The sequence below is a fragment of the Trichosurus vulpecula genome, chromosome 2 (genome assembly GCF_011100635.1).
Source record: "Trichosurus vulpecula isolate mTriVul1 chromosome 2, mTriVul1.pri, whole genome shotgun sequence".
Lineage (NCBI taxonomy): Eukaryota > Metazoa > Chordata > Mammalia > Diprotodontia > Phalangeridae > Trichosurus > Trichosurus vulpecula.
This window is the reverse complement of record NC_050574.1, coordinates 184,778,209-184,792,052: the sequence shown is the minus strand read 5'-3', so window position 1 is coordinate 184,792,052 and position 13,844 is coordinate 184,778,209. Positions and strand designations below refer to the sequence as shown.

General features: G+C 34.3%; 1 protein-coding gene across 1 annotated transcript in view; it reads left to right on the top strand.

Moving 5' to 3' along the window:
* Positions 1 to 13,844, top strand: part of MTMR6 (myotubularin related protein 6) — a 59,832-nt gene that overhangs the window by 30,632 nt on the left and 15,356 nt on the right. The window contains exons 4-8 of the mRNA XM_036744890.1: positions 1,371 to 1,528; positions 2,623 to 2,751; positions 8,380 to 8,514; positions 11,443 to 11,575; positions 12,086 to 12,195. Coding sequence (XP_036600785.1) covers positions 1,371 to 1,528; positions 2,623 to 2,751; positions 8,380 to 8,514; positions 11,443 to 11,575; positions 12,086 to 12,195 — 665 coding nt within the window. The remainder of the gene's footprint in view (positions 1 to 1,370; positions 1,529 to 2,622; positions 2,752 to 8,379; positions 8,515 to 11,442; positions 11,576 to 12,085; positions 12,196 to 13,844) is intronic.

The window sequence follows — 13,844 nt, the reverse complement described above, 5'->3', positions numbered from 1 at the left end:
GATTCAGTTGAATGCTTTGGGAGGATATGGGGACCTAGTAGAGCAATAACAAATTTTAAATTTGCATTATATGACTAAGGTGAATAGCATTATGATTGGCATTAGAAGGCATGAAACTTAAGGCAAGATAGGTTAGTTAGCATGCTTTGTGGACAGTTCCTGATGGCAAAGGGCATGGACTGTTCTAGCTGTGTATATATGTGTGTGTGTGGGGAGCGGTGTGGGGAAAGAGAGAAGGAGTGGTTCTTTGAAATGTGATGAACATTGAGAAAAGGAGGAATCTTATTATAAGTAATAATATACTTAACAGAGAAAGATGTCCCATAGTCTATAGTAACACAGAGCGCGGGGAGTGATCTTTAATCACTGTTTTAGCTTTGGGAATCTGAATGACTTTCTCTTCTAACTGGATCTGAGAGTTTCATCATATATATATATATATATGTGTGTGTGTGTGTGTATGTATATACACACACATATATGCACGCGTGCATACACACACACACACACACACACATCTCTGAGAGCCAAAGTTGAATACTTGATATTTAGGTACTTTTTTTCTTCTTAAACTGATCAGATCTAACTTTTTAGGATGCACTGGGAACAGTTTTATATGCCTGTATTCTTCTCTGATTCTGTTTCCTTCCTTTCCCTCTCCCCTTTAAGTCATGGGACCCATGACATTACCTCACTTATTTCATATTAAATCTGGTTCTGGTGGCACTGAGTGGCTGCTAACTGGGTATGTAGGCTCTTTTGAGCTTCCTGCAACTTTTGCTGTTCTTAGTTTGTGAGCCCCTGACTCATCACTGCATCTTTCTTCCTTTTTCCTCCCACTTCCTTTAGGGTACATACATTCTTGACCACCTGCTATTCTCAGTCTTTTTTTGTTCATTTGTTTGTTTGTTTTGGTTACAATACTACTGTCCCTGTTGCATGAATACATTTTACCACATTTGGGAGAGATGGTGGATGGGCAGATAAGTTGCTGCCAGTACTCTTAGTTGCTTAAAATATTTTTTAATTTTAAAATGTTTTAGTAGAGAAATTGAACTTATGGTATACTACATTATTCATCTATCTAAAGTATTTTAGCTTGCTAAATTTTATCCTGGATTGTTAGATGATATTTTAAAACAATTTATAAGTTGTCATATATCTTAGTCAACTATATCAATATAGTTGAATCAAAAAAAAACAAACCAAAAAATAAGGTTGTGTTTAAATGTTTTCAGGCAATGGATCTCCCTTTGGAGATTTTTTTAAACTATGAGAACCTCCTCAAAACCTTCTTACTCATTGTAAAATTTATTTATTTTTCTGAAGATTGTTTTAGTAAACATTTACATATTATTTTTTTTAAATAGCAAAATATGAAGACCTCTATGCATTTTCTTATAATCCCAAGCAAAATGAGGCTGAACGGGTGCAGGGTTGGCAACTCATTGACTTGGCTGAGGAATATGGAAGAATGGGAGTTCCCAATGTAAACTGGCAGTTATCTGATGCAAATCGAGACTACAAGGTAAATCTGGGTTTGGCACTTACCCTGAGAGAGTCCAAAGTCACTTGTGTTTGGGAGAGAAGGACAGAGATTAGGGAGGAAGAGGAGAAAGGATCAGATAATGGTACAATAAGATTTATGTTTTAAGTATTGCCATCCACTATGTAAAATTGTTTCAACTAGTCACATTTTGCAATATATTATTTAATGTATTATAACCAAAACCCCACTGTAAAGTCAAGAAGCCTTGCTGTAAGGTTGTCTGGCTGGTTACCCATTTATAGCCTGACATTATCATCATGGAACTAACTGCTTCTTAAAATATTTCACCTAACATCTTTTGTTTTTAAAATTAAAAATATTGTACATTCCTAGGGCACCCTCCTACCCCCTCTCCCCAAATTAATTTATCAGTAAGTAATAGAAGAGGAGAAAAGTATTCTCCGATTTTGACAGTATGGTAAGAGATGAATCATTTTGTTTGTTTGGAGTATCATTTATTTATTTATTATTAATTTATTTATTTATGTTTCTGTATTCACATGAATTGAGATTTTTTTGGGCTCTTCTCATAAGTTCATAGAAATTTTCCCTTGCCTCTCTGAATTCTTCATATTTATCATTTGTTCAGCCTTCCCTTAGTTGTGGGGCACATATTTTGTTTGGGCATATGTAATGCTGGGAACTTTTTTGTGCAGATGGGTCTTTTTTTCCATGAATGACCTTCTTGTGGTATAGTTCCAATAGTAGAATCTCTGGGATAAGAGGAGTGGACAATTTAGTAACGTCTTACATAATTCCAAATTGTCTTTCAGAAAAGTTGAACCAATTTATACCTCTGCTGGCAGTAAATTAGCACACCTTTCTTTCCACAGCTTCTCCAAAAGTTTTTCTACTTTTAAGGAACTTTCCTAGTTTAAATATGAAGTGGTGCCTTGGGGGTATTTTGATGTGGTTTTTTTTTTCCTGATCATTAGTGTTTTGGGACATTTTGGGGTGGGGATCAGATAACTTTTAAAAGTAAAATCTATGTGCAGAGTTTTCTTTTGGTAGCTTTTATGTAGATTATTTTTGGAACATGAATCAAATGTTTAAATTTAGTTGCTCTGTTACAGATTTGCGAAACCTATCCCAGAGACCTTTATGTTCCTACGATAGCAAGTAAACCAGTAATTGTTGGTAGTTCCAAGTTCCGGAGCAAAGGAAGATTCCCAGTACTGTCATATTATCACCAGGATAAAGAGGTACAAACTCTTTGCTTTTCTTTTGGTTGTATTACAGTCTGTATTCAAACTTCAGTGACCCAAAGTGACAGAAACCAGGTCTAAAAACTTAGTATTCTAATGCTTTTGCTGACAAGAGAGACCATGTTTCATTTTCCTTATTAAATTTTTAAAACTTTTAAGTAAAACAGACAAATTAGATACCTAGTAATTTGTAGTGTCTAAGATCATAAATTTAGAACTGGGAGTTACCTCAGAGATCATGTGGTTTAACCCTATTATTTTACAGGTGAGGAAATTTAGGCTTCCAGAGGAGATTTAAGGACCCCCTCAGGTAAACTTCTGAGGGGACATGGACAAGAGCTGTCCAGGATAGGCAGGACTTTCTGGGTTTTGATCTGCGTCGTTGGAGGGACTTCCAGAGCAGTGAGCTCACATACCCTTTTGAGTAGTTGTAGATTTTGAAATATCCATATGCTTTTGCAATACCACCTGCCTGTTGCTTATTTCTAACTGACTATCCCAGGGACATCTCATTAGAACTCATTATCTTTCCTCTCAAACTTACATCTCTTCCAGACTTTTCTGTTTCTGTTAGTCAGTTAATCAACAAATTCCCACTCTCAAGGAAGTTATATTTTAATATAGGAGATAATAGGTACTTATAAAAATATATACACAGCATATACAAAGTAGTAAATGCAAGGCAGTTTTGGAAGAAAGGCACTAGCTTTTGTGGGGGCTCAGGACAGGCTTATTTTATGAAGAAGATGTTGCTTGAGCTGCTTCTTAAAATAAGAGGACTTAACTGAGGTGAAGGGAAGGTAAGGAGACAGTGCATGTAGGATGGCCATGGTAAAGGAATAGAGATGAGAGACAGAGTGTTGTGAGTGAGGAACAGAGAGAAAGCCAATTTGGCTGTATTGAGGAGTATGAGAGGGGAAAATAATGTCCAGCAAACCTGAAAAGATAGGTTAGGTACTGGTTGTATAGGGTTATAGAAGCTAAACAGAAGAGGGAGACCAATTTGGACGCTGTTACAATAACCTAGGTAAGAGGTGATGAGAGCCTGAATTAAGATGGTAGCTATGTGAGTACAGAGAAGGGTTGGGATTAGGGACCATAACTAGAAAGTGATGATGTCTTCTTCAGAAATAGGGGAAATTTATAAGAGGGGGAAAGATGATGAATTCAGCTTTGGACATGTTGAATGTTTAATGTCTCTGGGACATGCAGTTTAAAATGTCCAGGAGATGATTGATAATGCAGGACTGGAGCTCAAGGGGGAGACAAAGTCTGGATATATATATATATGTATATATATATATATATATATATATATATATATATATATAGATCTAGGGGTCATCTGCATAGAGATAATAGTTAAATCCATGGGAACTGATGAGGTTAATGAGATTGTAGAGGGAGAAGAGGTTTTCCAACAAATACATTTAATCCAATAAACATTAAGTGCCTGTGGCATTTGAGACACTGTGCTAAGCATTGGGAATGCAGTTAATAAAAAGAAAGACAGTCCTTGCCCTCAACAAGTTTACAATCTAAGAGGGGAGACAGCACACAAAAAGAGAGAAGGAAAGGGGGCTGAGGGAAGGGCAGATGGGGTGGAACACCAGGGGGTACCCAGTGCATGAGCATCTTGTTCTTGGAATTGAAACCAGGCAGGTCAGCAGATGCAAAGTGGAGTGATCTGAGAGTCCAGTTTCTGGCTTCTATAAAGGAAGGCTTGGGGAGGAGTTTGGTACTCTGCCCTCCAAATAGAAGGGAGAGGAGACAGGGAATTGGGTGTCAGGGTTTGCATTAGCAACATGGTGGTGAGTTTAGAAGTGATGAGGTTGTTCTGAGAGGGGCAGTTTTTTTCTTGGGGTTGAAACCAGGTAGGGCAGCAGATGCAAAGTGGAGAACTCTAATGCTCAGTCTTGAGGAGGACCAATGGTTAGTTAGGAGTCATATCATGATATTGATAATGATCCAGCAAAGGAGACTGAGGAGTGGTCAAACAGGCAAGGTCAAATAGGTAAGAGGCAAAGTAGGAAACACTGAGATATACATCCTCATTGTCATATTTAACTCCTCACTCTCCCTCATCCCAGATATCTCTTCAGTTGCTAAATCTTGTTACCCCTGCAACATCTCTCATCTTTTCTCACTACTCAGACAAGCTACCACATTAGTTCAGGCCCTTAATCATTTCTTGCCTGGAATATTGTAATGGCTTCTTAACTGGGCTTTCTGCTTCAAGTCTCTCCTCTAGTTCAATTCGTTCTTTTCAGTGCTGCCAAAGTGATTTTCCTTAAGTGTAGATCTGGCTATGCCCCAACTCACTACGCTCCAATGACTCCTATTAAAAATAAACTCCTCTTCTTGGCTTCTAAAGTCCTTCACAACTTGGCCCCAACTTACCTTTTCAGCCTAATTTTATACTACCACTCATCCCACTCTGCAGTACACACAAACTGTCCCTCTTGCTGTTCCTGAAACACAGCACTCTCATCTGCTCTCTCCAGACCTTTATACTGGCCACTCTCCACGTCTGGAATGCTTTCCCTGTTCAAGCACTTCTCCTACAAAAAGCCTTTCTTATTCTTCCCAGCTGCTAATGTAATCTCTTTCTAAACTGTCTTCTGTTTATTTTATGTTTATTTTGTATTTACTTACATTTATACATATTTATCTCCCCTAATATAATGTAAGCTCCTTGAGAACAGGGACTTTTATTTTTGTCTTTTATCACGAGCTCCTAGCACAATGCGTGACACATATAATAGGTTTTTTCCTTTCCACAAACATTTACTTTTTCTCCCTCTCTCTTCCTCCTTGAGAGAGTAAGAAAGACAAACCCCTTTCACAAATACATCTAGTCAGGCAAAACATTTCTAGCATTGGCTATGTACAGAAAAATTTTACATATATATATCTCATACTGCTCTGAATCTGTTACCTCTTTATCAGAAAGTGAGTAACATGTTTCTTCATGAATCCTCTGGAATTGTGTTGATCAGAGTTCCAAAATTTTTTATAGTTATTTGTCTTCACAGTATTGTTACTATAGGTTTTTCTACTGGTTCTGTTTACTTCACTTGCCATCAGTTCATACAAGTCTTTGTGTTTCTCTGATATCCTCATCATTATATATAAATATGTATGTGTATATATACATGCACACATCCATATGCACATATTTATGTGTGTGTATATATACATATACGTGTGTGTATATACATATACATGTGTGTGTATATATACATATACATGTATGTGTATATGCATGTGTGTGTGTGTGTACATTACGTGTGTGTGTGTGTGTTTTTCCCCACTTCCCCTACCTAAGGTGGTAGGCATTTTGATATGTTATACAGGTACAATCATGCAAAACAATATAAATTTGACCTGGTTCTTTTTATTTGAGAAATGAAGCCTTTATCAGAGACACTTCCTGTAAAAATTATTTCCTAGCTTTTTGCTTTCCTTCTAATCTTGGTTGCATTGGTTTTACTTGTGCAAAACCTTTTTAATTTAACATAATAAAAATTATCCATACATCTGGTAGTGCTGTCTATTTCTTCTTTGTCAGAAATTCTTTCCTTCTCCATAGATCTGACAGGTAAACTATTCCTTGCTCTCCTAATTTGCTTATCGTATCCCCTTTCATCTTTAAATCATATACACATTTTGACCTTATCTTGGTATACCACATGAGATGTTGGTCTATACCTAGTTTTTGCCATACTGTGTTCTAGTTTTCCAGCATTTTTTGTCAGGTAGTGAGTTCTTATCCCAAAAGTTTGTGTCTTTGGGTTTATCAAACACTATCTTTCTGTGGTCATTTACTACTGTGTCTTGTGTACCTAATCTATTCCATTGACCAGCCACTCTATTTCTTAGCCAGTACCAGATTGTTTTGATGATTAACACTTTATAATACAGTTTGAGATCTAGTATGGGTAGAGGACCTTTCTTCCCTTTTTTTTTCATTAATTCCCTTGATATTCTTGACTTTTTGTTCTAACAGATGAATTTTGTTCAGATTTTTTCCTAACTCTGTAAAATAATTTTTTGGTAGTTTGATTGGTATGACACTGAATAAGTATATTAATTTAGGTAGAATTGTCATTTTTATTATGTTGGTTTGGCCTATCCATGAGCACTTAATACTTCTCTAATTGTTTAGAGTTGTCTCTATTTGAATAAAGAGTGCTTTGTTATCATGTTCATATAGTTACTGTGTATAATCTTGGCAGGTAGACTACCAAATATTTTATGTTGTCTGTAATTATTTTAAATAGGTCTTATCTTTCTATCTCTTCCTGCTGGATTTCTTTGGTAATATACAGAAATGCTTATGATTTTTGTGGATTTATTTTAAATTCTGTGACTTTGCTGAAGTTAATTGTTTTATTTAGTTTTTTTAGTTAATTATCTAGGGTTCTCTAAATAAACTGTCATCTGCAAAACTATCATCTTCATTTCCTCTTTCTCTATGCTTCAATTTCTTTTTCTTGTCTTATTGCTATAGCTAGCATATCTATATATAGTATATGCTATTGAATCATAATGGTGAAAATGGACAGCCTTGCTTTTTTTAATCCCTGATCTTAATGTTGGTACTTGGTTTTAGATAGATACTTCTAATCATATTAAGGGAAGATCTGCTTATTCCTATGCTTTCTTATGTTTGTAACAGGAATGGGTATTGTATCTTGTCAAAAGTTTTTTATGCATCCATTGATCATATAATTTTTGTTGTTATTAATATTGTCATTTATGCTTATAATTTCCTAATATTGGACCAGTCCTAGTATAAATGTGTTCCTGGTACAAATCCAGGCTGTTCCTAGCATATAATCTTTGTGATATGTTGCTGTGGTCTCCTTGTTGATATTTTATTTAAAATTTTTGCATTGATATCCACTAGGAGTGGTAGTCAGTATACATAGTAGAATCTTAATAAATGTTTGTGGATTAGTTGGTTAACCCTTTACTCATACTTGAAATGGCAGACTTCACTTAGAGAATAATAGTAATAACAACAGTGATGACAAGAACAGTGATACCAGCTCACATTTATACAGGACTTGAAGATTCATAATGGTACTTTATGTGCATTATTTTATTTGGTTAAATGGTATAACCTAGAATTATCTCTAAAATGAGAGAGGTCCATTAGGTTGGGGCACACATTATTTTTATATATTCTTCAGACTTAAGATAGTCTTATAAAAAATAGAGAAGTGGATATTTTGGTCACCCAAGAAAGTGACTCTGGGAAAGCCAAAATATTGGAAATTATCTTTGAGACAGTATCTTAGGGGCAGCTAAGTAGCACAGTGAGTAGAGCACCAGCCCTGCAGTCAGGAGGACCTGAGTTCATATTCGGCCTCAGACACTTGACACACTTACTAGCTGTGTGACCTTGGGCAAGTCACTTAACCCCAAATGCCTTGTGTTCCCCCTCCAAAAAAAAAAAGAGACAGTATCATAAAACTGTCTTTCAGTTGGTATCACAAACTCATTTTTAAATTAAGTAAATATTTTTTTCTTTTTCCTTTTTAGCATTTCTAAAACATTTTGGTGATATTTAGATAATTTGTATTTTTCCCCCTTCCTTTCTTTTTTAAAAAAAATTAGGCTGCCATTTGCAGATGCAGTCAACCTCTCTCAGGTTTCAGTGCCAGGTGTCTGGAGGATGAACACATGTTGCAAGTCATCAGTAGAGCCAACCCAAGCAATCCGTATATGTATGTCATGGATACCAGACCTAAAGTATGTATGTCTAATAGTGTGGAGTGGTATTTATCTTTTAAATAAAATATTCCTAACTGCTAAGTATGAATTGTGAAAAGGATACACATTTTTATCTTCAGATCTCAATTTAAAACTCAAACTTGAGTAAAGTTAGTATAACTTTGAGTAAAGTTGTTATAAAGTATTTTAATCTAACTTGAATGTGAGTTCCTGCTTTTTGGCCTTGTTACTAGTTATGGTCCCATATTTGGCATTTGAGTGGATACTAGCTACAAAAGGACAGGACTACATAGTTAACATATATAGGGAACATTTACCTTCTCTTATTTTAAAGATTTTTTTTTCTGAAAATGGGAAAAAATATAGAAGCAGGCCTAGTGGGGAAATATTCAAAGCCACTTCCTTTATTGCATATGTCTCTGATGTGGAGACCTATGTTAAACCGAGAAAGAAGCCTTATCAAATTCAAAATTGGCTATAACCTTCAAAGTTTCTTAAGTTTCAGGTGACAGATTAAAATATAAATAATTGGGGGGAGGGGATAAAATATAAATAGACCAGTCTTGAGAAAGCTTTTTATGGAATTGAAATAAGAAACACAGTACAGTATAATATTTAAGGAATATCATTTAGATAATATGTTAATTGTAGTTTGTCATAGTGCTAGATAAGATTTATTATAGTGGGCAAAGATAACTTGTTTTCTTCTTTTGGGGATTCTCTGTGAAATAAAATTGCCATTAGGCATTCTTGTTTAAATTTCCAGGAGTTTTCAATACTTCCAACTCTTTCTTAAGTAACTCACTAGAGAGTATGAATTTAGGGTTACTAAACTATGACATATATTGAAAAAAATAGAGTGTCCAAACCTATAAAAGCCATTTTTCTATTTGTTTAAAAAAATTTGTAAAACCTACCTTACATTTACTATGTTACATACTACATTACTTACATATATCCATCATAAATTAGAGTATGCTTTCGATGGAGCTTACCATAAGGTTTTATGATTCAGGTCTTACTTACATGGAGGGCTAAGATAAAATTGTTTGCATGACAAAATAAAAGTTTTGAAAATTCAGTCAAAAGTGTCAGTTTAGTGTACTGTCTGGTTGCTTGATTAGGTTAACTTGTAATTCTTATAAAATGGTACAGTAACCACATGTGCATTTGTAATTTCAATGTATTGCTATACAGGAGAATAAAGCACATTTTAGAAGATGGGGTCATCTAGATATCTTCCTTTTTGGTAGTGCTAATTGGAGAAGTTCCATAACTAATGAAATAGTGAACTTTAATTAGAGAGAAATAAGTGTGCATAAAAGATTTAGGAAAATAGATGGAGAGTTATTTTAGGAAACACTGAGACAGTGGAATAAAAATTTTGTACAATAAATTCTCATTTGGCTGACTTATAAGGTTAAATTTTGATACATAGACTTGGCACCTGAGTAACTTTTTTCTTGGTTATAATAAGCAAAATTACAATCAGTTCACATAGGGTGCTGAACATTGAACTAATTTTAACTTTCCAATTAGATTGTTATACCTAACGTTACTTTTAATTTTTATTATAGCATCGCATGCAGAGCTGGTGGGCTTCAAAAAAGGACATTGGCAGAATTGTAGTGAGGATTTCTTCAAAAATCTGGAGAGATGAGAAAATAAGAGAAAGCGATGAGAAAGCGCGAGTGAGCTATCTAGAGCCCAAGACTATTTATTCTTAGGCAGCTTTTGAAAGGAATGATAGTTGTTGTAGATATAATTTACCTCATCTCGTAGTCGCAAATGAAAAAGAAGTGGCGAAAAGGAAGATGAGTTGAACTTAATGACTTAATATTGTGAAGTATCAAAGGGAAGAAAATACACAAACTTATAAAGCTTCTAATTTGTGAAAATGATTTTTAAAAAATTATTGTTTTAGAACCAAAAGTATTGGTGACATTTCCAGTAAGAAAGTCTTTAGTGTTATATTTTTGGCTTAGTTTAATGGGTGGAGTCATTGGTTAGAACTAGTTCTCATTTAGTTAGTAGATATAGCAATTGATTATAAAGTAAGACATTTAGAAAAGCAGGTTTGAGGATAATTTACTCTATGTATGTAAATTTCTTTATCAACGCTCTCTTCTTTGTGTACTTGTTTTTAGAGAGAAAGTACACTTTCCTTTGAATGTAGTACTAGCCAGGCTTGAAGTCAGGTAGTGATAATTTTGGAAGCATTTTTTGTATGTGGTTCCATTTAAAAAATAACTTAGCTATGACATGCAGTGAATCAGTGCATGAGTAGCTCTGCCATACATAACAATAGTGATTGTTAGCCTGTGGACCAGATCCAATAATTGATTAGGCTACCTTCTTTTTTGGCCCATTAAACTGCATCCTAGGAACATTATAAGTAAATTTAATAGTATTTTTTTCTATTGTATCAAGGAATATCCAAAAGGCTTGGAAGAATTAAAAATATACTTATGCCCTTATGTTTAGGTATAGCAATTTAAATACTGTGACTCTGATAAATGAAAATTGTTCTATATATGAAAATTACACATTGTAAAAGCTTGACTGGTATATTAAGCAATAGGGCAACTCAAATCTGAACTCTTCCATCCTCAGTCATGAGGTGTTTACTCTCTATTTACTTAATGTGGGATTTTTATCTGGGATTTCCTGTTAAAAAGATTTATGTTTTTCTAGCATTTTTCTTCATTATTAAGAAAAAAACTAGTAACATTTCCATTTGTTTAAAATAGTTATGTTTTTTAGTTGATCAATTTTATTAATTAAGTTTAGCAATAGAACAGTTTAAGTATCTGCTAGCTAAAATGTTATGCTTACATCTTTTCATGAAAATTTGTAATAAGAAAATTTTAAAAAGAAAGCAGACAAGAATAACTTTTAAAAAATAAAGTTTGGTTCAAAAATTTTTTGTTTTCTTTTATATTTTAGCTGAATGCTATGGCCAACAGAGCAGCTGGAAAAGGTTATGAAAATGAAGACAACTATTCCAACATTAGATTCCAATTTGTTGGAATTGAAAATATTCACGTAATGAGATCTAGTTTGCAGAAATTGTTAGAAGGTATGATTCGTTACTGCTCTACAGTAATGTTCTATTACAGTTTTTTCTATAAAGTTATGCTAAAAATAATCAGTACGACATAAAAACCTGTGATTATGATTTATTCTTTTTGAAGGCTACTTTTATAGGTATTATGTATTGGTAGGAAAATCAAGTCAGGCATGTTTCAGTTAATAAAGAATGTTAGAAACTTTTAAAAAGTTAAAAGTAGTTTCCTTACCTATATCTTGAGGGATTAGATCCAATGATTTCTAGGTGCCTTTTAGCTTCAAGTCCTGTGATTCAATGATTCTGCTTGTTTTTAAAACTGCAAAATGGAATGACAATTTTTTTTCCACAGAAAATCATATCTATTTATTTGCTATGGTATGGTATTGTAGTTGTGCCTCTATAATCTTGCATTTTCCACTGCACAAATAAAAGCAGTAGTTTCGCTTTCTTACCAGGCTTGAATAAGAGAAGTGGAAATGCTATCATTTTTCTAATAAAAGTACGTTTTATCTTTTCCAGTCAATGGGACAAAAGGTCTTTCTGTGAACGATTTCTTTTCGGGTTTGGAGAGCTCTGGATGGCTTCGCCACATCAAAGCTGTCTTGGATGCTGCTGTCTTCTTAGCCAAAGTAACTTTTTACTTTTGTAGTTAAAGCAAGGAGGAGAACTGTTACCTTACTTTGTGTTTTTGTGGGTACAAAATAAGGTACTGCAATATCTACCTAATTTCCTTTTATAATCTAATTACCATTTAGTTTGCTTGGAGCAAAATTGTACTAAACACTTCAAACTATAGATAGTTTAGTTGCCTTCCAACTTCATTAAGACTGAGATACTATTCTAAAAGAATGAGATTGATTTTTAAAAATAAATGTCAGAATTTATATGTCCAAATGAATGTTGTCCTTAAGAAAGTATTTACCTTGTAAAGTTATTTGCTTATTCCAATAATGGCTAATTGCCTTCAGAACTGATGGCACTTTTAAAAAAAATATCCTTGATGGTATCAAATCTTTGTGTTACGAGGGTGAATTTCACTTTTAGAATAGCTGAAAGTGACCAGAGAACAAAGTTTGCTCAGTAAGATGGTTTATGAGACTAGCTAATGTAAATGTTCAGTGACCTTAAATACTGGCATTTCAAAGAAAAGATTCATTGGACTAAAGTTCACTCCTTATATGATGTGTGGACTTAATCAGAAACTAAAGAATTTTATCACTGTAATTCTGTTAGATGAATGAATAAGTCTATCATGTATTTATTAAGCACCTACTACTGTCAAGCACTACAGTAATCTCTGACCCTTTTAACCTATTTGTGTAAATCTAGTAACCATTTAGGTAACCGTTTGTGTAGTTATCATGGATATCCTCCTTAACTGCTTTATGTATTCCATGTTAAAAAAAAACCCTCCAGTCTTCTAGTTAATTTGTGTGTGAAAGCTTCCTTTTAATATACCAAGTTTAACATTTAATTGTTTTTTTTTCTCTATCACACAGAATTTGATGTTATTCCCTCAAAGTAATTCATTGCTTTTATACTGGCCTGAAATAATTATTTGTGCAAGACAGACTGAGTTGCCTGTTGTAAAAGTATCCCTTGCAGCATGTCTCTGACCTTACTGTGACAGTTTTTCCTCTCTTTTCATAATCATGCTTGAAAATCAGTCTAGTTGCTTTTGAATAACATTTCATGTAGATAAGATGATTTAGGATTCTGAGAGTTACAGCTATTTTTTTTAAATAAAAGTTTTACTGATGCGTTAGTACTTGGGCATAGTTATTGCAGTGGGAATGAAAGGCAGACAGACATACCATTACAGGCTATAGAGAAACTATGACTATTTACCTTCTCCCTTCCTACCTGACATTTTGATAATGAATGTAGAATGGTCTGTTTAACATTGTCGACTCCTAGGAAGAAAAGGCTTTAGAAATATTATCGCCAATATTTAAGTGCATTTGCTACCTACCATATGTACAATGTTCTTTACAGTTCTTAAAATGACAAAAAATGGAGAACCTGGAAGGGACCTTAGAAGTCATGACGTCTAACCCCCTAATTTTATATGGGAGAAAACTGAGACTCAACAAAGTTAAACTCAGGAACACACAGCTCCGGAGGCAGAATTTGAACTTAAGTCTTCTTGACTCCAAGTCCAATGTCCTACCACCATGCTACCTCTCAAAAAGTAGAAAGCCAGTCTACCACGCCAGTTAGGAGTTTTCCTGTACAAAAAAGAAAAGTCAGAAATTCATCTTTGAAGAGTTATCATACC